Source organism: Taudactylus pleione, unplaced genomic scaffold (assembly GCF_031769625.1).
Source record: "Taudactylus pleione unplaced genomic scaffold, aTauple2 ptg000393l, whole genome shotgun sequence".
Lineage (NCBI taxonomy): Eukaryota > Metazoa > Chordata > Amphibia > Anura > Myobatrachidae > Taudactylus > Taudactylus pleione.
Window position 1 is genome coordinate 1,308,681 of NW_028284794.1, and position 25,723 is coordinate 1,334,403.

General features: G+C 44.3%; 1 protein-coding gene across 1 annotated transcript in view; it reads left to right on the plus strand.

Moving 5' to 3' along the window:
• LOC148506839 (sialic acid-binding Ig-like lectin 12) overlaps positions 1-25,354 on the plus strand; it is a 44,280-nt gene extending 18,926 nt beyond the window's left edge. The window contains exons 3-5 of the mRNA XM_088446084.1: positions 23,157-23,516; positions 25,136-25,203; positions 25,337-25,354. Of these exons, the coding sequence (XP_088302210.1) occupies positions 23,157-23,516; positions 25,136-25,203; positions 25,337-25,354 (446 nt within the window). The remainder of the gene's footprint in view (positions 1-23,156; positions 23,517-25,135; positions 25,204-25,336) is intronic.
• Positions 25,355-25,723: the final 369 nt, after the last annotated feature.

The following is a 25,723-nucleotide window of genomic DNA, read 5'->3' on the forward strand; positions in this document are numbered from 1 at the left end:
AGACATGATCTAAAAATTCACAAATCCTATTGATTTTCTGCCGCTCAAACTTCAAAAAGCAATGAAATTACTACCATTAAGGCTGATGCCTTAACGGACATGTTCCTTGCGCAATACAGATATGATATGCCATCACACTATGTGGTTAGCTGCAGATTCAGCACTCTCACAGAATGAGATTGCTGTCGCTCACAAAATGGTGGAGCTGCTAATTCATAGAATTTTGTGCTCATTGGAATACATACATGCAGTCTATGCAACTGAGGTCAAAGCAGAGAATAGAGCTTTGCAGATGGGATAAAAGTGGTGTGGATGGGGGGAGGAGACACAGCAGTGTGGATAGGTGAGACACAAAGGCATGTAGAGGAGGGAAGGTTAAGCAGTACAGAGGAGGGGGAGCAGCCAAAGTAATGCAGATGGGTGGAAAACAGTGGTGCGGATGGGGGGAAACAGAGTGGCCATGGTTTGGGGGGACAGCAATGTGGATGGGTAAAGAGAGTGGAACGGACATGGGAAGACAGAGCAGTGCAGATGGGTAAAGATAGATTGGTGCGGATAATGGAATACAGACTAGCACAAATAGGAGAACACACAACTGTAGGGATTAGAGAAGACAGATTAGTGTGGATGGGTAGGAAGACAGAGTAGTGCAGGTGGGGGGATGAGACAGAGTTGCACAGTTGGGGGGGACAGAGTGGTGCAGATGGAGGAAAAAAAAGAGCGCCACAGAGGAAAGGAAGACAGCGGTGTGGCTTAGGGGAAGGCAGTTCTGCAGAAGGAAACAGAGTGGCACGGATGCAGGGCAGTGCAGATGGAGAAAGAAAGATTGGTGCGGATGAGAGAACACAGACTGCCATAGTTCGGAGACCACACAGCAGTTGCAGGTGGTGGGGGGAGACAGAGTTGCATGGTTGGGGGACCAGAGTAGTGCAGATAAAGGAAAAAAGAGTGCCACAGATGAGAGAAAGACAGCAACATGGCTGTGGAGAAGGCACGGATGCAGGGCAGTGCGGCTGGGGAAAACATTGGTGCGGATGAGGGAACACAGACTATCACAGTTGGGAGACCACACAGCAGTAGGGATTGGGGAATATTGTCAAGTTTGTAAATAAACCTTTTAATACATTCCTGCCTATAAACCTCTAACATTCACCTACCTAGAACCTCTAAGACAAAACCTGCCTATAAACCTCTAAGATTCACCTGCCTAGAACCTCTAAGACAAAACCCTGCCTAAAACCTCTAAACAGAACGCTACTGTAATTGCGTGCGCAGTTTAACCGCAAATAAAGACAGGAGTGGAATCTGTGTTTCCAACGCACAAGTATTATATCCATGCACGACCACTCAAACTCAGGCTACATTGTTATACACTACGTCATAACTCAGGATTGAAATACAGTTCTTCCTTATTATTATTATTCACATTTTCACAACAATTTACTGTACTGAAATTGGACCGGCACTCCCCTGATTTGGTATAGCACTCCTCCTCCTGACTCCACTCCATCAGCTCCGCCATCAGCTCACATCTCCTTTATTGGTCCCCCATCACAGACACCGAGCATCCCCAAACAGATCATCATGACAAAAAAAAAATAAAACTCTGGAAAAAAAAAAGAACTAGGATGACCACAGCAGACCACTCCATTGCTTGAAGCACTGATCTACACATTTCTTTAGCTCAGATATCTCACCGTCACCTTTTTAATCCTTCCGGCACAGGCTCGCAATCGACAGGTCCATGTTATCGGCCTTGTCTCTGCCTTGTATCTCCACCGGTTGGTTAACCTCCCTATAGTGAGTGGAATGGATCCACGTATCTTCCCTGGCCACCCTTGGAGGATGCTGTATCGTCAGATACGGACCTTTCCACCGATCAGTCAAACAACCTGAGCTAAAAAAAATTTGGATCATAACAAATTCTTCCAGATTTGACATCATGACAGGTTGCATTAGACATGTTAGTTAATAACACTTCCAATTTCGGTTATTCTCATTCATCTTCGTGAGACCCTGCACAGTAACCTCATTATCAATTTTTCACATGAGGCTGCCTATTTGGACAGTATCTCAAAGGGGGGCAAATAAAGGAAAAGACAGTCTGGGATAATCTTAGTGTTGTTACCCATCATCTTACGCATGTTCTTGAAAACGTCACCTGTAAAATAAGTCCCCCTATCACTTTTAATAATTCTAGGGATATAGTATCTGCAATTAAATCTTGTTATTAATAGCTACTGCTCTAAATAATGCCTGTGCCGCTGGGTTGGATAGTTTTCCGAGTAGTCGACCTTTATCCTTAGCAACCTTGTGTCCTATGAGTGGGAGATAAAGCACAACAGTTTAATATCATTTAAACATGACCCAAAATACAACAATAAATCATCCACATTTTACATTAGAACAGATCCATTGATAGGTTGAAAAAAATTATAAACAGTCATATAAGGCCTGGGAGAAGATACTGGGGTTACCTATGAACTCATGGGAAACTCGTGTTCCTGCGTGGTGTTCTTCGCTTTGCAGTACTTACTTATGTGTCCCACTTGGTGACAGTTAAAACATAATTTTGAACGGGGTGGATGAAAAGATTGTTGTGGGATTTGAGCAAGAGGGAAAGGTGGTGGGTATGGGTAAGGATAGGGAGGGTAAGGATATTGCGGGGGATATGAGTATGGGACCTGTGGTTGTGTATGATATGTGGGGTAAGGATATGTTTGCTGTGGTGTGGGATTGGTGAGGACGTGTAATTGTTCAGGTGCAGGTGTGTCGGTTGGCTGTGATGTTATTGTCATTCCTTCCAGAGCTTGTATACTGACAGCCATTAGTTTTTCGCTCTGGGTCTCTCTCTTTTTGGAGATGTTTTTATCATGTTCTATGGCAGACTCTATGAGGTTATCTATTGTAAGTCCCCTCCAGCCAGGTTGTGAGGTCTGAATCCGAATCTTTAAATCGTCTTTCAGACCGTCCATGAGTTCCGTGACTATCATTCCCCTGTGGTGAGTGCTATCTTTAATATCTTCTATCCCAGTGTACTGGGTGATAGCCTGCAGAGCCCGGTCGCAATAGTCTTCTGCAGTTTCACTCTCCTTTTGCTTAATTGTGAAGATTTTGTTCCAGTTAACTACTACTGGAAAATATACACCCAATTGAGTCACAATGTGGGAAATGTTACCTTGGTTTACTTGGTCTGTTAAGGAAACATCTCCATCCAATACACAGTCCATGATAAATTTTGTCACGTCGGTATTGTGTGGCAGGCAGGCCCTTAACACTACACGCCAATCTTTATTAGTGGGCTCATGAGAACTACCCAAATTTCTCAAAAATCTTTGACATTTGGCTAGTTCCTTTTTGGGATTGGGGAAATCATTTATGATGGAATTCATTTCTGCTCTTGTCCATGGACAATGCATTACTACTTCCCTCGTGGGCACTACACCGTTTGCATCTGCATTTCCATTCGGAACAGTTATTGTCCGAATGGGATGCAGACCAGCAGCGTTGCTACCTCTGACCTGGTTAACTGGCTGGGGGTTTAATCTGCTGCTGCTACGTATGGTATTAACAACTTCCTCTATGGGTGCAGAGTGTGTTAACACTTCCCTTGCTGTTACCGATGGAGATGGCGGCACCACCCGTGATTGTGGTGATGCAGCATCTATCATTTGCACAGCATGGGAAATGGCAGACATTACAATAGGCTCATCATCCATATCATAAACACTTTATTTATGGTTGCTTAAGAGAGGGTACAAGTTGCTTGTTACATTTTTATTGGTATTTTTGGTAACCGTACTTGCACCTCCATCCACATAAGGTGGGGGAGGTGAGCATGAACTGCTGGCAATACTCTCCACGACGCTACTTTAAACATTCAAAATACTTAATCTTTTTCTCTCGGGATCGCACCATACTGATGTGATCCTGGACATTGTCTAACACATTTTTATCAAAACTACCAAGTCTGGGAAATGGTCTAACACTCTTTCTCGTCATATTAAACCATATATCACAATACCTTATTGCATAAGTACCATACTTAGTATGCATAATATGACGGGCTGATCCAATTGGAGCCTCCATTAGCAGCACATCATTGCTTAACATTTCTACCGTTTGCGTGGCTCCCATTTTGAGACAACTCCTACGCTTTTCAATAAAAATTTAAACTGGTGAAAGACAATCAAGATACTTTCACTTACCTACGGACGAAATTTCTAGATGCGCCACACTCACCTACGGACGAAATTTCTAGATGCGCCATGCTCACCTACGGACAAAATTTCTAGATGCACCACGCTCACCTATTATCTCTCAGCTCACAATCACACCTAGTGCGGCTCAACTACAATGCTCAAATTTTATTGAACACTGCAGTCACACTGAGAGCCGGTCCCTAACAAAAGTAAGAAACCATACACCTGCTCTGTATACTGAACGGTAAGCTGCTTACCGAGCGGCTAGGCTAACCCTTGCACCTAGCCCTTAAGGATCAGATGATACCCTTAACTATCCAACACATATTCACTGTTACACACTTTTTCTCTGCGCAGAAAATAAACGTTTAACCCGGATATTGGTAGATAGAAAAAAATTTAAACCTTAATGGCTTTGTTCAAACACGTGGCAGCAGAACCGGAAGTGCGTATACGCTTAGAGTGCGACCGGCTGCATACACAATTATGCGACTACCACACAAGCGTATAATGACTTTTTAACTGCGTACGCAAAAATGCATATCAGCCGCATACTCAATACTGCAGCACCCCTCTAAACACAAGGTTCTATCAACAGAGGAAAACAAATTTTTTCCTCTCTTGTCCCTGGATTCTAATCAGCGCTTCCTCTACACAATAACCGGAAGTACGCTCTCAGCAACACTGTGGTAATGAAAGACTAATGCGTCTTTCAAAAGGCGCCTCCACCCTTTTGCTGAGAGAGGACTGACGGAGTGTTATCGTGTATCAGATAGTGTGATAAACCGATGAGCCCCCACTGTTAAATTTGTAAATAAACCTTTTAATACATTCCTGCCTATAAACCTCTAAGATTCACCTGCCTAGAACCTCTAAGACAAAACCTGCCTATAAACCTCTAAGATTCACCTGCCTAGAACCTCTAAGACAAAACCCTGCCTAAAACCTCTAAACAGAATGCTAATTGCGTACGCAGTTTAACTGCAAATAAAGACAGGAGTGGAATCTGTGTTTCCAACACACAAGTATTATTCAGGTAAAAGTACAGTCAGTTACACGCAATCTATACATACATAATTTTGGCGTAAAAAGGAAATAATACAGACCAAGTACGGTTATACATACGCTGCGCCTCCGGACCCAGAGATAGACTTCTGACTAGATATCCTCAGTTCACCCTAAATTCAGCATGAACTTGCAAACCAGTGTTTGGACACATGTATTTATTCCCCCCCAGACTGAAACAGAACAAAGGGGAAACTTCCTGCTGATCTCATTGGTTCCCAGAGGAGGAGCATATGTAACGACACATTTAACAGGTTGTTTCAAATAGACTTTCCCTGCCTCTAACAGCCGGGGTCTTTCTGGTAACGCCTCCTGTAACATTCCATCAACTAAAACATTTTGTTGCTTATAAGTTCTTTGATCCGTAACTTGAGTTTGCATGATGCGATCTCTCCACCGATAACACCGGGATTCTGTAAAAAGCGTACGCATCAGAACGAGACCAAACATACCTTGCTTATCATGCATAATACCTTAGATATCAAAAACCTCTATTTCTTAGCATTTAAACTAACTTAACCAACTTGAATCATACATTTTGATGCTTATGGAACCTTATGTGCGATTATGTAGTGTGTGGGTATTCGGGGTTTTATATAAGGACGCTAGTTATTAATGGGTGAGATTTAAGTGCATAATCTCTCATACACGAAGTGAACATCCAGCAGTGTGGATGGCTGAGGGTTGTAATTCTACATGCCCTCTGTCAGAAGGCCCCCACCTGCTGTGTTCAAAGGAAAACAAAACCTCTTTTGTTCTCACAGACTCTTGTGTGAAGTGCAAATGTATTATCACCTCAAACTGTGGGATTTGGAGCCATCTTGTCTAGGATTCAGGCAAATCCAATTGTGTAGATATTATATTACAGTTGCCACAACTATACTTTATCTGCATCCAGGGATTCCCAATTTGTATGTAAAAATACCCATTGTCTCTTCTTATTTACTTCTACTTAGAAAGCTGGTTTTTCCCGTTGCCCTTGGTAGGTTAACAAAAACATTGCCATCTGTTCTTAGCTCCTGGGTTATAACTTGAATTAATGCTGACCACACAAAATGATGTCTTGCGATCTAATTTCCAAAATGGAGTCTTGCGGCCATTCGCAAGATGGCGTCGCTGCGATTAAATTTTAAACTGAACTTGTCTCACTCAATTATTCAACTTCGACAATATATAGCAGCATGGAGGCATATAGGGGAAGAAAGTGTACATGCATAGACAGAGTATGATATTTTTTAAAATAAGGGAGCTGAAGGTGTATTCTAAATTAAATAAATGTATGCAGTGAGAAGGATGTTGGTAGCCAGTGAGATTGTTTTGGTGATCAAATGGGAAGATGGTGGGCACTGAGTGGGATGTGGGAGCCACATAACTGCTCAATCCTCAGTTGCATAGACTGCATGTGTATATTCCAATGAGCATACAATTCTGTGAATTAGCAGCTCCACCATTTTGTGAGTGACAGCAATCTCATTCTATGAGAGTGCTGAATCTGCAGTTAAGCACAAGGTGTGATGGCATACCATATCTGTATTGCGCAAGGATAAGGTGTCATCCTTAATGATCGTAATTTCATTGCTTTTTGAAGTTTGAGTGGCAGAAAATCAATAGGTTTTGTGAAGTTTCAGATCATGTCTAAGCAGCCTTAATGGGACATGTGAAACCGTAAGGTTTTTTGTCTATGGAATTTCATAGCTTTTTTAAAATGTATTAACTATCAGGATTTGGATGAGCAAACCGGGCTACCTACAGGGGAGAATGGCAACAATATGGTACACTAACACACGTGGAATAGGGGACAGCACACAGGAGGTTATTTTGGAAGGTGCAGAGTGTGAGATGGCTGTAGGCATATGTGGTAGTGGCAGCAGTGGTGGTGCAGAGCAGTGGCAGCTGTGCAGTGCAAAGGGGGCATCTGTGGGTGACAGAGGGCTCATTGGTAGTGCATATGTGCCTGAGAAAATCAAATCAACAAGTGACAGATGCACGAATGCAGCAGTGAGATTCATCTACGCATCTTTTAAAAATGTAATTAGTAAAAAAAAAGTGTAGCCCCTCCCCCTAGATGACAACCAGGAACTGGCTTCCCAGTACTGGTGGTGCTACAAACAGGGGACAAACAATGTAGGGGTTTCCCGTTTGAAGCACAACCAGCACCAGGCTTTTGAGAACCAGTCCTGGTTCCCAAAATACGGGGGCCAAATGACGTAGGGGTCCCCTGTATTTGGCGCAACCAGCACTGAGCTCTGAGTCGGTCCCGGTTCAGGAAATACAGAGGGGGGAAATGCATAGGGCCCCCCTGTATTTCCCAGAACCAGCACCGGATCCTTTCTAGCAGGGGGGTAATGCCACAGCCAGGGGAGCCTTTTCCCCGGACCCACCAGCAGAAGCATCACGCCTGACTGCTATTCAGCCCAGGCCATGGATCCCAGGGGAGTTGGCGACCCCCCATTAAAGGGGTGCCCCCTCTCCAGGGCACCCCAGGCCCAGGCTATAGCCCGGGGCTATCCCCAGCACCCCTGGGAGGTGGGTGTTGGGTTGATTTGTGTTGTGCATATGAATATAAAAATATTGGCCCTCATTCAGAGCCACTCGCAAACAGCAGTACGCTCGTCGCGTTCCGATGTTGAATAACCGCGCATGTGTCGGTGTAACACTGCGCATGTGCGTACGGCAGATTGCGAGCTTTTTTGGTCTCGTTCATCAAATAGCGTACAGGAAGTGACATGTCAAATGTGATTGACAGAACAGGGCGTTTTTGGGTGTTGACGGGGGTGGAGATGGAAAAACGCAGGCGTGGCGAGGCGTTTTTGGGGCTTACATACATTAGCAGATGCGAGCGTAAAATGTGTTCGGACCGACTCATACGTCACTGGATGATCCTCTTTCCCTTCAAAATGCTCGCACAGCTTAGGGTCTGGATTACTCGACCACATTGGCGATGGCCTTCTCCTCCGTCCCGGGACTCCACGATGTTGTTGCGATTAATCGCGGGAGGTCTGAAAAGCAATTAGTGTTGGATTGAAAACCGGCTTGGTATGTGTTTTGAAATCAGTTTTTTGGGATAGCACAAAACCGTACGCAGGTGGAAATCAGAGCTGCTAATGTCAGGATGACACAATCAATTTGCGTACATTTGTGGGGGTTTATTTTGGCCTCAATTTGGTGGTTAGGGCCTATTGTAACAATAATGTCATCATGTTTTAATTTTCTCACCATTTTATTTTTGCCTCTTGAATTTGCCTCGTTATATGAATTTTTAAACGTTCCTTAAATAGCCCATTTTTTTAAAAAAAAATTTATAATTTTTTTGGCAAGTTTTTGCCTTTTGGTCCAGGATTAAATGTAACCCATTTGTACAATAATTTCACAATCCAATGTCAGATTTTTGGTGTCAATTTATTGGTCAAACAAAAAATAAATTAATAAAAAATTTGGGGACATCTTTTTTTGGCAAAGATCTGTCCCAAAATCAAACAAATTGGCCCAACATAACTGTTGACATAAACATACAACAAAAAATTAAAAACATTTCACAAGAAAGGAGAGGGAAGTTTTGACCAGAAAGGAATATGAGCCAAGCACAGAAGGATTGTGGGAAAAGTCGCCATTGCTGTCACCGTTTTTTCACCCGTTTGGATGGGGGAGGGAGGGCGCCAGACCGGGTCCGGGATGTCATCGGGCTGGCCTGTCCAGAGGCAGATGTTGTGGCCTCTTGACTAGGCACAGGGCTAGGCACATTTGGAGGATTGGCTGATGTTGTGCCAGAGGTGGAGGATCCTGATGTTCCGGCAGGAAGGGAGGTCGGCTCCACCATGTGCTGGCGAACGAGCTGCTCCAGGGCATTGGCGATGCGGATGTTGGCCCTGGTATTTTCCGCCAGGGCCTGACCAATGGTCATGTTGGCCGCAGCATTTTGCTCCAGGGCCTCAGCTACCCGTAGCAGACTGGCGTCCATCCTCTGCAGAATCTCCGTATGGAAATCCGATTTGAAATTGAGTTCTGTGACACTGCCTGCGAGGGGGATTGCCCTGGACTGGCTTCTGCAGGGTCCTCAGCCGGATGTACTGGTTCCTCCCCTGCCGAGCCAGCAGAAATTCGGCGGCCAAGGCTCCCCTCTGGAGCAGACTCATCCGCCTGTGTCTCTGTTAGGAAAAAAGAGAAAAGACTCACATTAGAATCTACATATTGGCACAATAACATTTCAGAGTTGGTGACATCAAAAGATTTACCTGGGACAACATGAGGAGCCGCAAAGTCTGGCATGTCCGTATCCATGTTGGACACGCCAAACACCTCCACAGGCTGCACACACCCCTGTGCCAGCTCTTCTAAATCCGTCAACTCCAATGACACAGGGGTGGGACCCCCACCTGTCCCCCTTGCATGCCTAGCCCTGTCCGCGAGTTTTTGCTTTAGGCGATATTTGAAGTCGCCCCATCTGTGGGAAAAAATGGAAGCCATTATCCTTTTGTTTAAAATGGTGTTTGATTTTAGGGGGGGCAAGTGTTTACTTACCGCCATTTGACATCCCGGGCTAGACGGACATAATCACCCACCCTATTGACAGCAACGGCTACCTCTTCCCACATTCTCCCCTTCTGGCTTAGACCCATATTCCTGTCTGCCTGTGGCAGGATGTCCACACACTTCTGTATCAAAACCTCCATCTCCTTTCTTGTGAAATGTGGCTGCCCATTTTTTTTGGCAGCTTTGGCCGGAATACTGGGCCCAGCAGCCTCTTCCATGTCATCCTCCTCACCTATTTGTGTAAATATTCAGATTTCACAAATTCACAACTTGCCCAATCTTATGTTTCAAATTAATCATTGATACAAAATGCATGAAAGACTTACCGCCTGACTCTTGGGCATTGTTTCCCTGGTCTGTCGCCATGTCTGAGGTCCAAACAAGAAATACACCAGAATTTTAATGTGTTTTCGTGACGTATTTATACATGCGTCCTTATTTTGCGGCCGCATCATTGATTGTGCGTTCCTATGATCCCTCCTTAATTTGTGCGGGAAACGAAACACTATTTATGGCTTGGTGTGTCTCAAGTCGAGGTGGCGTTTTTGGATTGTTGGAGGTTAACTTGGTTGGAGTTTCTTGTTTGCGGATAAAGGAGTTGGCGTTTGGAGTTTATTTTGTTTGCTAGATTTGCGTTTTTATTTTCCGTTCTCTTTTTTCGTTTTTTTTTTTTTGGCCTCGTTTCTTGATTTGGTAAGTTTTGTGAAGTCTAACTTTTGATCAATTGTTGTCTCATTGTGTTTCTTCTTGTTTTTAATTTTTGGATCCATAATTTCATATATTTTAGCTTTTTATTAATTTCAGACCCAAAGACCTTTTGATTTGGACTCTTATATATTTGCTCTTGGTAAGTCCATTTTTTATCTTGTATTTGTGAACTAATTAGCGCATTTTTCTCAGTTTGTATAGTGACTTGTATTTGCAAACTAATTAGCGCATTTTTACTACTTACTATTGTGACTTGTATTTGCGAACAAATTCGCACATTTTTACTACTTACTATTGTGACTTGTATTTGCGAACAAATTAGCGCATTTTTACTACTTACTATTGTGACTTGTATTTGCGAACTAATTAGCGCATTTTTAAATGCTTATTAATCCTGTAAAATTTTTTGTGGTTGCCCTTTCGCTTTTTTGGCAAACATTTCAACCCATTTTGATGTACTGTGTGCAATGTCGTTTTGCTCTTTTGCCAAATGTGTGTTTCGCATATTTAAAGTTTTGTCTAGCACAAAATTTAGAAACAAAAATGCAGAGTGAAATTTGTCAAATTATTTTTGTGATTAATTTCAGTTTGGACGTATCATGACAATACCCCGGCATGTAAGCAGCAATGGATGGTATCATCAAGCTAAGTTGTTTTTAATTTTCTTTTGGGGTGGGTCCAAAGCCTTACATTCCAATCTTGCCATTTCAGGTTGATCTTGGGCGGATTGTTCTGGCCATGCTCCCGGATTTCTGGACCAAAATCACACAGCGGAGCTGTCATTCGGGTAGTAGTGTCCTTAGAGGACACCATTAATGTCCGTGGGTCCGGGTAATTCGTGTTTTTTTTTCCAAGACCCAGGATTTGCCTACTTTGGAACGAAGAGGACAGATCTACGCATAGGAGGAGGTGAGTATGGAATTTTTATTACAGGTACACCTTTGGATTACCTACTGGAGAAGAGGACAGATTGGCTTCAGGGATACTTGCTGAGTATGTGAGATAGTGTGTGCATGTGTGAGTACATGTGTGTGTGCATGTATGTTTTAATAAAATTATACTTTTCTATGGTGTGTGCTGTGTGTTTTTTTAACATTGCTTTTGTTGTGGAACTACAGCTACCAGAACCCCCGAAATGCCCTGCATGCTGGTATATGTGGTTCTCAAAGTACCAGCATGCAGGGGAGGCTTTCTGGGAACTGTAGTTCCACAGCAAAAGCAAATATTTATATTTTCAAATGCACCACACTTTACATACTCTACCCAGCACCCATCGCCCAGGGGTGCTGAGGATAACCTGAACCTGGGGTGCCCTGAGGAGGGGGACCACTTTATTGGGGGGGTCCCCAACTCCCCAGAGATCCGCGGCCTGGGCTGGCTGGCAGTCAGGGGTGATGCTGCACCTGGGGGGCCCGGTGAAAGGGCTCCCCTGGCTGTGGCATCACCCCCCCGTTAGAAGGAGTCCGGTGCTGGTTCTGGGAAATACAGGGGGGCCCTATGCATATTTTCCCCCTGTATTTCCAGAACCAGGGCCGGCTCAGAGCCCTGTGCTGGTTGCTCTAAATACGGGGTACCCCTACATCATTTGTTCTGAAAAGCCTGGTGCTGGTTGTGCTTAAAATGATGGACCCATATGTCTTTTTTCTCCTGTATTTAGCACAACCAGTACTGGGGCTCCAAATCCCGGTGCTGGTTGTTTTTTGGGGGGTGGGACCAAGCCATTTTTTTAGTTTTTTTTTTTAAACACAGGCAGCCAGTCCTGATTGTGCTTAAATGCAGGAGGCTAATAACATAGGGGTGCCCCATTTTTAAGCACAACCAGCACCGGGCTAGTCAGAACCTGCCCTGGTTGCCAAAATATGGGGGACAAATGGCGTAGGGGTCACCCGTAAGTTGTGCAACCAGCACTGGGCTCTGATCCGGTCCTGGTTCTGGAAATACAGTTGAAAAAATGAGTAGGGTCCCCCTGTATTCTCCAGGACCAGCATCAGACTATTTCTAATGGGGGGCTGATGACAGCCAGGGGATCCATTTCACCGGAGCCCCCAGCCGCAGCATCAACATTGACTGCTAGTCAGTACAGGCCATGGATCCCTGTGGAGCTGGGGACCCCCCTATAAAGGGGTCCCCCTCCTTAGGGCACCCCAGGCCTAGGCCCAGCGCATTCCCCAGCACCCCTGGGCGGTGGGTTACAGGTTGATTGTGTGATGTGGTGCATTATAAAGAATATTTTCTTTTGCAGGTGAACTATAGGTCCCAGCATGCCTCCCTGCATGCTGGTACTTGGAAAACCACAAGTACCAGCATGCTGGGCATTAGGGCGCACTGTCACCTGTAGTCCACCTATAAAAAAAATATTAAAATAACACAACACACTTTAATATTGTAATATTTTATTTTACAGGTCTTCACCTGGGGGATGGCAGCCTTAAGCTCTTTTACATGGCCGCCACCACCCCAGGGCTTAGTTCTCTTCGCCTGGCAGGCACCAACCCACCAGGGCTTCAGTAACTTTGCCTGGCAGGCGCCATCCTGCCAGGGCTTTGGCGTCTTCACCTTGCAGATGCCAACCCACCAGGGCTTCAGTGTATTCACCTGGCAGGCACCAACTCACCAATGCTTCAACGTCCTCACCTAGTGGGCGACAGCCTGTATCAGCTCTTTTTCATGGCTACCGCCCACTAGGACTTCTGGTGTCTTCGCTTGGCTGGCACCAACCCACCAGGGCTTCAGTGTCTTTGCCTAGTGGGCAGCAGCCTGTGTTAGCTCTTTTTTGTGGCTGCCTCCCACTAGGACTTCTGGCATCTTTGCCTGGCAGGCGCCAACCCATCGGGGCTTCAGTGTCTTCGCCTAGTGGGCAGCATCCTGTGTTAGCTCTTTTTCGTGGCAGCCTCCAACTAGGACTTATGATACCTTTGCCTGGTGGGCGCCAACCCGCCAGGGCTTCGGCATCTTCACTTGGTGGGCGCCAACCTGCTAGAGCTTCAATGTCTTCACCTAGTGGGTGGCAGCCTGTGTCCGCTCTTTTTTTTGGCTGCCTCCCACTAGAACTTCCGGTGTCTTTGCCTGGTGGGTGCCAACCCGCCAGGGCTTCGGTGTATTTGCCTAGTGGGTCGGCAGCCTGTGTTAGCTCTTTTTTGTGGCTGCCTCCCACTATATATATATATATAAAATTATAGGGGCATATCTATAATGGGTGCAAGGTGTGTGGTGCACACAGGCCTTTGGGTCCAGGGGGGGACACAGACCACACACCCTGCAGCCTTTTAATTATACTTATCTATCCGTTGGCCCAGAACTGGCTTCAGAAATCACCAGGAAAATGGCCACTGAGGCCATTTTACAGTGATTCACGCAAGCGCAATGACATGTCCCAGAAACTGGTCTCTGCCATCATGTTCTGGAGGCCATGCCAGAGTCTCTGCACTACCAGAGAAAAATGGGCCCGATCGGAGCCTGAACACAGGCCTCCTCCTCTTTGAAAGCACACATGGGGAGGGTGTTTGGTTCAGGGGAAATTTGAGGAAAAAATTACTTCCCAGAAAGGGTAGTGGACAAGTGGAATAACCTCCCAAACAATATGTTTAAAAATGATGCAGACTAGATGGGCCAAGTAGTTCTTATCTGCCGTCAAATTCTATGTTTCTATAAACACAAAACTCAGCACTCACCATTGTTAAATCACTCACCATAATACATAAATAATGGGGGTTTTGGTTCATGGATTGATCGATGTATTTAAGCCTGCAGCCCAAATCATGGGACCCCATTTCTCTGCAGGTCCTACACTATCCGTCATATTTATTCCTGGTAGCTGCTATCAAAGTGTTTTAAACTGAACACGTTACCTGGTTTAAAGCTTACCTGCAAACTAACTTATGGCTTTTAAAGGTGCGTACACACTGGGTGATAGAGTAACAACTGTATCAGTATGACATTGTAATCGTACAATCGCTCATCTTCCTGTGCAGGGGGGAAATGTACCTACACTGAATGATATGTCATTCAGTGCAGGCACCCTCCCTTATACCCAAACATTCACAACCTGTTGTTATCGGCAGAATGACTGGCATGTTCAGGCAATGATTGACGTCGAAAACGACCAGCGGCAGCGCACATCACTGGTCGTTTTCAACATTATAGTGCACAATTTATGAACGATTGAATGATTATGATATTCACTCATTTAAATCGCCTAGTGTGTATGCACCTTTAGACAGTCACCAAACATAGCTTCTATCATACTACCATAAAGGCAGCTGACACAGGTTAAAACAAATGAGCTTGCACAAGGGGTGCATGAGAAAGCTGTGATCACAACAAGGTTAATTAAAATTAACCAATTAAACAAAGTCAAAAAACCAATGCACTAACCACTCCCAGATTTGGGGTGCAGACCTGCACTCACCATTCTCATGCCTGGGGTGCAAAGTGGCCTGAGACCACATTGTTTAATTAAACAAAAACACAAAACTCAACACTCACCATTGTTAAATCACTCACATAATACATAAATAATGAGGTTTTGGTTCATGGATTGATCAATGCATTTTAGCCTGCAGCCCACATCACGGCACCCTATTTCTCTGCAGGTCCTACACTATCCATCATACTTATGGAAACCTGGTAGCTGCTATCACAGAGTTTAAACTGAACACGTTACCTGATTTAACGCTCACCTGCCAACTAATACCCCTTTTACACCGGAGCTAAAACCCGGGTTTTGAAGGGTTATCCCGGGCAGCTCCCTGGTGTAAAAGGGGAGAGAGTTGGATTGCCGGGTCGAGTGACCCGTCAATCCAACCCAGGTAACTAGCAGGGTTTAACACGGGCGCAGCCCGTGAAACCCTGCTGTGAGAACAGCGCACTCCAGGTCACGATGACCTGGAGTGCGGTGCTAGCCGGCCGATTGGTCCAGCTTCAGTGGCGCTTGGATATGACGTCATCTCCAAGCGACCACTTTCACTCCGCAAAAGCCGGGTCTATGCAGACCCGACTGCGGTGTGAGCGGCGCTGACTCGGGAATATCCCGAGTCGGCGCCACCAAAATTCCGGGTCTGATCCGGATAGGAACTTTGTTCCAACTCCGGGTCAGACCCAGAATTTAGGTGGAAAAGGGGTATTACTTATAGCTTTTAAAGGTAATACAGTCACCAAACATACAGTAGCTTCTATCATACTACCAAAAAGGCAGCTTACACAGGTTAATATAAATGAGCTTGCACAGGGGTGCATGAAAAAGCTCAGATGACAACAAGGTTAATTAAAAATTAAGCAATATGGTCACAAGCCACTTTGCATCCCAGGCCTAGGAATGGCAAGTGCAGGTTCGCATCCCAATCTGGTAGTGGCGAGTGCAGTGGTTTTATATATATATATATATATATATATATATATATATGGGCACAATTTTACCCATGAGGTCTAAATTCGGATCTGGAACCATGTCTGAAAATCCAGGTCAGCCCGGGCTTTTGGTGGAAAAGAGGTATGACGGTTATAACCACTTTTCTGCTGTTCTCTATGGGGGATTTTTGGCAAGGCATGGGTGCAGGGCGAATTTAGACATGGGGTTTATTTTATTAGGTAGCTCTTGATCCAGGGTTGGTGTTTCAGATAATTGAGAAAGTTACAGTTTTTAAACTTTAACCTCACAAATTCCCCATTATAGAGATAGGGAATGTCAACTTGCTGAGCAATGTCAGTTGGTGGCCTCCTGCAGGGGGGTGTACAGTGGTTTCACTTGGGTGTACAACCATGGCTGCCTTGTAGCCCACATCCCATTTTTATTAGGTAACTGGAGGAGAATTACATACATTTTTGTGATACAGTGGGGCAGGGGGGTGTTTTGGGTTGGTGTGGGCACATTATTACAGTAATTAACCCTTGCACTGCTCACATTAATGAGTTTAATTTTTTGGTTCGAGCGGTGCCAGAGGAGTCTGATACAGCTTGTGATCATGATGTCACTAATTATTCAGAGGAGAAAAGTCAGCAGAAAATTAAAAAATTCAAAAGTGCTTTATGAAAAGGGCATGATCGTGCCCTTATATTAAGGCTGAATCGAATAAATGGAATTCCTGAGATGGGGGCATGGTGTTTGAGGGGCTACATCTCAAAAGCTATTGGATGTACTGAGCTGAAATTTTGGCATGGACCGGTAGAACTGAGGTTTATTTTGTTAGGTAGCTCTTGTTCTAGTGTAGGGCCTTTTGAGGTTCAGGTAATTGAGAAAGTTAAAGTTTGTTAACAATTAACTATGCCCCTTTTTAAAAATAGGGAAGTTCAACTTGCTGCGCAGTAGGTGGCCTTATTGGGACATATGAAACCATAAGCTTTTTGTCTATGGAATTTCATTGCTTTTTTTATAATTTATTAACCTTCAGGGTTTGGAGGAGCAAACTGGGCCACCTGCAGGGCAGAAAGACAACAAATAGTTACACTAACATGGGTGGAGAAGCAAATAGCACACAGGAGGTGTTTTAAGGGTGCAGAGGGAGAGACGACTGTGGGGGCAGGCTGCAGTTGTGTGGGGCAGTGGCAGCAGTGGGGTGCGAAGCAGTGGCAGCAATAGGGCCATGCACAGGGGCATCTGCAGGGACTCACTGGTGCTGGGCATGCACCTGACAAAATCATATCAGTAAGACACAGATGCATGGACATCAGTGAGATCAATCCATCTATTAAAAAATTAATGTGTCATGTAAAAAAATTGACGTGCCCCCACAGCACAACCAGCAGAGGGCTTTGGACCCCTGTATTAAGCACAACCAGAACCAGGCTAATCAGAGCCTGCCCTGGTTGCCAATATACAGGAAACAAACAATGTAGGGGTCCTTTTGAAAAAAAATGGAATTCTTCCATAGAGAACTCCCGAGGGGGATTATTATGTTTAAGGGGCTACACCTCAAAAGTTATTGGAGGTACAGAGCTGAAATTTGGCAGGGGCGAACTGTCGATCGGTGCTGCATGCCAAATTTCAGGGCAACAACATAAAAAATGAGGATTTGGGAGTAATCTAAAGCTCCAACTGTCAGTTTTTCTCTCTAAACTACCACCTCATGAATCCACCATTATACAGATAGGAAGCTTCAAATTGTTGCGCCGCCTCAGTTGGTGCCTTTAGCAGGTGTACTCACTATGGCTTCAATTGGGTGCACAAAGATGGCTGGCCAGTGCGAGTGGATGCGGTGGTGGGACTCGGGGGAAGGTAGCAGGCATTAGCTGCAGCCAGGATCCAGAGGTGGGGTAGCGGGAGTTGGCAGCATGACCCGGCATCAGACAGATGCAGGCTTGGATCAGGGATATCCATGATGACTGCATCTGTGTGTGATAAAATAAACACAGATGCATGGAAAGATCATTGATATCCATCTGTGCTGCTGTGTTCAAAAACTGGAAGTGTTAAAATAAAAAAATCCCATGCTTCCCCTCCAAAAAAGAACAACCAGCACCGGGCTTTGCAGCCAGTACTAGTTGTGCTAAATACATGGGACAATGATGTAGGGGAACACTGTACAAAGCACCACCAGCACTAGGCAATTCAGAACCAGACCTGGTTGCCAAAATACGGAGGGCAATTGACGTAGGGGTTTCCCGTATTCATTGCAACCAACACTGGGCTCTGAGCTGGTCCTGGTTCTGGAAATACAGGTGAAAAAAATGCGTAGGGTTCCCCTATATTATCAAGAACCAGCTCACTCATGTACCTCCAGTATAATTTCTGTATGAGCAGTCATAACATATATTTGATATAATGGGTGCACACACTATGCCAGGCAGTGAATGTGGGTAGGATGGGATTGCTAGGCATGCAAATTAATGTCTGACAAAGAGGCCATGTGTGGCATAAACCAGCAGCGTGTACACACCCAGCAAAACACCAGCAATGTACAGCTGCACAGTACACATCCAGCAACACAGCAGCAATGTACAGTCATACAATACACATAGATAATATAATATATACATGCATTTCTCCATCCTTCTCCTATCACCAAGTGCCCAAGGATGACATTGACACAATAAATAAATAAATAAATAAGGCTGCAAAAATTTAGGACAGGTGAGTGTGCTGCATGCTAGGTCTTCTGAGAGTTGCAGTTCCTTGCACACTTCTTACTAATGGCTTCAACTGAGTAACACATCCTTCACAGAACTACAGTACTCATCGCCACCTCCCCCAGGACTTCCAAGGCGTCTTTACCTGTAGGGTGGTGCTGTGGAACTATAAGTTACAGCCGGCCCATAATGCTCTGCATTCAGTACTCGTGGTTCTCCAAGTACCAGCATGTGGGGGAGGCTGGCTGGGAGCTGTAGTTATACAGCAAGAGACAATATTTTTAACTCTTTACTTGCACTGCACTTTACAAAACAGGGGTGCTGGGGATAGCCCTGGGCTATCAGCCTGGGCCTGGAGTGCCCTGGAGAGGGGGACCCCTTTATTGGGGGGTCCCTAGCTCCCAGAGAACCCCAGCCTGGTCTGACTAGTGGTCAGATGGGTGATGCTTTGTCTGGGGGGGTCTGGTGAAAGGGCTCCCCTGGCTGTTTCATTACCACTTGCCCTAGAGAGGGTCCGGTGCTGGTTTTGGTAAATACAGGGGAACCCTATGTATTTTTTCCCCTGTATTTCCAGAACCAGGACTGGGTCATAGCCCAGTGCTGGTTGTGCTGAATACAGGCGATGCCTATGTCATTTTTCCCCTGTATTTTGGCAACCAGGACTGGTTCTGAAAAACCCAGTGCTGGTTGTGCTTAGTACAAGGGATCCCTATTGGGGAGGGCATGCCATTTTTTTTTCTACATAGTTTTTAATTTTTTTTAACACAGAAGCACAGCCCGGTCTCACTGATCCCGTCCATGTATCTGTCAATGTTTATTTATACACAGACACAGGTATCATGGATCATCCTGATCCAAACCTGCATCTGTCTGCTGCTACCTCCACGTGGGTTCTGCAGCCCACACCACCACCACCTACACTGCTGCCCGCACCACCAAACACACCAGCTGAGCTAACGCCCACTACTCCCCATGTCCCAGCTGCATCTAACACCCACGTATTTCCCCCAAGACCACAACTGCTATACCTGCACTTAGCCAGCCATCTTTGTGCACCCAAGTGAAGCCACAGTGAGTACCCCTGATGAAGGCTCCTACTGTGGCAGCACAACAAGTTGAAGCTTCCTATCCATATAATGGCACATTCGTGAGGTAAAGTTTAAAAACTGAAACTTTCTAATTTACCTGAACCCCAAAAGCACCTACCCAGGAACAATAGCTATCTAATAAAACAAACCCCAAGTCTGAAATTTCCCCCTACCCTGAGTTATACTTTCCCCCCCCAAAAAAACATAGAGAAGAGCAGAAAAGTGTTCCTAATTCAGAGTGTCAGGAAAAACTGACAGTTGGAAATTTAGATTACTCCCAAATCCTCATTTTTTATGTTTTTGACCTGAAATTTGGCTAGCAGCACCCAGTGTAATTTATACGCACACAAATTTCATAAACACAAACTCTTATGGTTTCACATGTCCCATTAAGGCTGCTTAAATATGATCTAAAAATTCACAAAACCTATTGATTTTCTGCCACTCAAACTTCAAAAAGCAATGAAATTATGATCATTAAGGCTGACGCCTTAATGGACATGTTCCTTGCACAATACAGATATGATATGCCATCACACCCTGTGGTTAACTGCAGATTCAGCACTCTCACAGAAAGAGATTGCTGTCATTCACAAAATGGTGGAGCTGCTAATTCACAGAATTGTGTGCTCATTGGAATACACACATGCAGTCTATACAACTGAGGTTTAAGCAGAAGATAGAGTTGTGCAGATGGGATAAGAGTGGTGTGGATGGGAAAAAAGACAGATTGGTGTGGATGGGTGAGACAGATAGGCATGGAGAGGGTTGAACATTAAGCAGTACAGGGGGGACCGAAAGTGATGCTGCTGGGTGGAAAACAGTGGTGCAGATGGGGGGAGAAACAGAGTGGCATGGTTTGGGAGGACAAAGCAACATGGATGATGGTATAGAATGGCATGGACATGGGAAGACAAAGCAGTGCAGATGGATAAAAACAGATTGGTGCAGATGTGGGAATATATACCAGCACGATGGGAGAACACACAACAGTAGGGATTGGGGAAGACAGATTGGTGCAGATGGGTGGAAAACAGGTGTGCAGGTGGGGGGAGACAGAGTGGTGCAGATGGAGGAAGAAAGAGTGCCACAGATGAGAGGAAGACTGAGCGGCGTGGGTGGTGGAAAGGCAGTGGTGTAGATGGAAGAAAACAGAGTGGCATGGATGCAAGAGGACAGGGCGGTGTGGACGGGAAAGACTAAATGATGCTGATGAGGGAACATAGACTAGCAAAGTTGGGAGACCACATAGCAGTAGGGATTGGGGAAGATATAGCAGCATGGAGGCATATAGACAGAATATGATAGTTTTAGCAATTAGGGAGATAAATGTGTATTCTGAATAAGATGGATGTATGGAGTGAGAAGGATGTTGGAACCCAGTGAGATTGTTGTGGTGATCCAATGTGAAGATTGTGCTCTGTTCTCCCAAAACTTGCAACTCTGTCTCCCCCGCATTCGCACCACTGTTTTCCACCCACCTGCATCACTTTGGATCCTTCCCATCAGTGCTGCTTAATTCCCCCCCACTCTCCATGCCTATCTGTCCCCATTACCACAGCTCTGTCTCTTCCCCCATCTAGAGTTCTTGGGTTGAAGTCCTAGGACTGACACCCTGTTTTTTCTGTCTTCCTCCATCCACTCAACTCTTATCCCATCTGTGCAGCTCTATCTTCTGCTCAAACCTCAGTTGCATAGACTGCATGTGTGTATTCCAATGAGGACACAATTCTTTTGAATTAGCAGCTCCACCATTTTGTAAGTGACAGCAATCCCACTCTGTGAGAGTGTTGAACCTATAGTTAACCACAGGGTTTGCCTTGATCAGCCTGCTCTTTACCTGAATCACAGGTGCACATAGGATATTACTCAGGCTGTGTGATTGGCTGTCTGACTTCTACTGCAGCCCTTAAATAGGCTCACACGAGATGTGTTTGTTAGCCCCTGATGAAACTACCTGTGAGCAGTTGAAACAGACTGTTTGGCCTCTGCATTTGTCTGTATTATGTAACCTTTATATTGAATTAAACCCGTTTCTTTTGTGGTGGAGTGCAAGTCCTGGAATATTCTCTGAAAGGAGCAGTTGAGTGTGGATTTTATATATATATATATATATATATATATATATACTGTATACATATCTGTTAGAAGCAATACAACACATGATTGTTTAGTAGAACTTGTTAGACAGTAGCAGTACATGTAATAATCTGACATGCTTAGAAAAAGACAGTTCAAAAAGGTCTAAAACAAATATATACAATTATACTAATTATAAGAATGTAGTTTGCTAAAAACAAAGGTGATTTAAAAATAATTCACATATTGAGCGATAACTAGAAACACACTAGGTAATACACAATAACATGGTGACCCCGTACCATATAGCATCTCGAGGTTACCACAAAGCATACAGCTCCCCATGGTGACACATTACTATACAGCTCCCCATGGTGAAAAATTAGCTCAGCATGGTGATGCTTTAGCATACAGCTCCTTGTGCTGAGTTTGTAAATATTATTTATTTAGTAAAATTAGATTTTTAGATAGCTATGGTGATTCCCAAGTGCAGAGAGTAGGCATGTGCTGGTTGGATTATCTAGGCACATACTGTAGGTACACATCCAATACACACATACAGTGAATGCAGATTAAATATACTGAGCAGCTCCATAAAACTGTCAGGGGTGGCCGTGAGATTGTCCATCACTGCTAAAAGTTTTCCTTACCCTCTAAGTAAATAAATGTGAGGTGTACACCGACACTGATCTATATAACAGAACATCTTAAAGAATTAAGGCCCTGATTCAGAGCCGGACGCTCTGACCAGAGCGCTCGCTCTGAATCAGGGACCACCTCCATTAAAATGGAGCGTCCTCCTGGACGCTCGTATAGCTGTAGGTCACCACCCACAGCATATACGAGCGTCCAACAAGATGGTCGCGATGGTCTTGACCATCGCGACCATCGGGCTTGCGAGAGAAACCCTGTGGTCGGGTTTCTCAACCGCAAGGCCAGGAGTGATTTTGGCTCTATCAGAGCCAAAATCACTCCCACTGACATCACTAGTGATGTCAGTGGGGCCGGCTTCAGACTGTAGGCGTTCCCATAGGAGCGCCTCCGTCTGGCAGGCACGTCCAAAGAACGCCCACCAAAGGGGGCGTGCTGTCAATCAACATCGACAGCACGCCCCCTTTGGTGCGAGACCCCGAGCGATGGAAAGTCCTTCGCTCGCCGGGTCTCGCGCATGTGCACGACAGAGCTCCCTCCGTCGTGCGCATGCGCAGTGGGGACCATCGACCCACTTGCGAGCAGACTGCCGCTCGCGAGTGGGTCTGAATGACCCCCTAAGTCAATGTCATCAAATATTTCTTCCATGACCTAACAACCCTATATAATGCTATTTCATTGTAAAAAAAAATGGTGGATACTCATTAGTGATAATAACAAACTAACAATTCTAAATTTATGGAATGTTCTTTGTCTCATACTCTCTTTACAGCCTCTGAAATGAATCCTGAATTCAAAATCTATCAGTCTGAGCCATCATGGAGCACAGAAGACTCTGTCACCATCAGCTGCTCGTACTCCCTACCACCAGACAGAGACCCTATGTGGATTGGAATCTACTGGAGAGTCGGTAACGGAAGTGATGTTTATGCCTACCACCCCTCCAAAGAGATGGTTCATCCCAGCTACAGAGGAAGGACAGAGCTGAGAGGACTGGCTGATCTCCATATAAAGGGGGTTCGAGAAACAGACTACGCTACATATCACTGCTTTATGGTGCTGAAATTCTGTGTTGGTCCAGACAATATCAGATCAGTGATCCAATATGGGAGCCAGGCAACACAAATAACAGGTAAAACCAGAACTATTGATATATAGTTACATAGAAAGTTGCTGATAGAGTTGGGTTATCAGAACTAAAATAACCAGACATCTGTCACAAGATAGTGTAATATCTCCATTCTGTTTGTATACAGCTATCTCTCAGGTATTATGCACTGCTGTTAATCTTCTTTACTTGTGAAGGAATCTATTTAGCAATAGCATCAATATTTTCTGGGGCTATTTATCAATAAAAAAAATTCACAGGGAGCTGATCAATAGAATAAAGTGCTCATAGTAGAAAATACAGGGCTTAACAGTGCCCTGCGCCAACCCTGGGTCTTTGTGCATGATGTTGCACATCGCAGAAGGGGCCGCCAGCACACCGACGTGCAGTAGGGCCCAGAGCATCTTGAAGACACTACAGAGAGCTGTACACACAGCAGGGTGTCAACCTGTAGCGTACAAAGGATGCTATGTGTGGCACTGCCACAGTGGTGGTGGCCACACTGTGCCATTTCAGGCACCCTGCTAGCCGGAAGCAAAGGCCTTGGAGCAGTGGGTGCCACCCACAGATCCAGGCGCCGGTCGCACACACCCCTAGTTACAGCTCTGAATATTTCCATTTTGAAACTTAGTAAGAGATGTTTTAAACGTTCTAAAAAGACAAGTCTCGAAGTTGCTCATAGCAACCAATCAGATCCTAGCTATCATTTTATAGAATAATAGCTACAAGCTAATTGGTTGCTTCAGCATATGCAACTTCTCCTCTGTAGAAGATTGATACACCCCCTAATTCACAAAAGTGAAAAACAGCAATAAACTAAACAATGATCATCTTACAGTATATTATATATACACACACGCACACACACACACACACACACACACACACACACACACATATATATATATATATATATATATATATATATGTATGTACTGTACACTATGAACCGCACTTTAGTAAATATATCCCATATCAGTCAAAAGTTTTTGATCCCCACCCAGTTTTACATTTTTTAATTGAAATTTATGCAGTTTAATGTGTAATTTTGTTTCCGAAAATGTAATCTAATACATTTTTGACAACGTAGAAATTTAGCCACCTTTTGCAGATATAACCACGAACACACTTGTGGCATTCTTCATACAATGGAAATCAAATATTTTTTTGGGAAGTTCTTGCCAACACTGTTACAGACAGTCCCACAAATGTGTAGTACTTGTTAGGTTGCTTTGCTGTCACCCTTCTGTCCAGTTCATCCCAAATCAACTGAATGGGGTGTAAATCTGGAGACTGACTGTGCCATTCCATGACTGGAAGCAGACCATTGTGTTCTTTTCCTCAATGATTGTTGTGACATAGCCTGAATGTACAGTAAGTTCATGCTTCCTCCTCCTCTCTCATGTTTAAATAAACACGGATTTATACACTAAGTGGCGGCTTGTAAAAACCAACGCTTCCCAGTGTGTTTAAGCCCAAACTTTAAAAGAGCAATGCTTTTAATAGTAAATAAATCCCAAACACTGAGAAAACATCCTTTAGCCCACTTGACGATGTAGAAAATCCCTGCGTGATGGACCATAAATTAAACCAAAGATAAAAATGAACCAAAAATTTCACATTTTTGTCAATTGGTCTTCCAGTCTTCAATAGTTCACTGATGGAGCTTAATGGCCAAGACAAGCCTTTCATTCATCACTGCAGATCAGCTGTAAGTTCGTATCCCTTAATTGTTCATAAAAAAATACCTTTTTATTATAACTGAAATTTTCAGTTATTACTAACATAAACTTTTTTTAAAAAAAATGTCTAGTGGTTTACCTCTTACCTTTGTACCATTTCAGGTTATTCTCAGGACTTGAACTGCTTAAATTTCAATAAGAACTGAAAAAAGTTAAGGGGTGTTGTAACACTTTTGACCAGTAGTGTACAGCTTACAGAACTATTGGCCCTTCAACAAATTAGAAGCCAACCTTCCTTTCACATGAACTATAAATATAGAGAGGGCTGATGAGGTGAACATTTATCATAAATAATAAAAAATATACCAATGTGTATAGTAAAATTAAATAGCATTCATTAAACAGTGAATTGCAATTTGACCTCTATAGTCCTAAAATATATGTAGATATAAATCACTTTTTTTGGATAGGCAAATGCTTAGTACAAATCTGCATATAATATACTGTAGAAATATGCACAATAAGCTGAATTCTTGCTCCAGCAGCCAA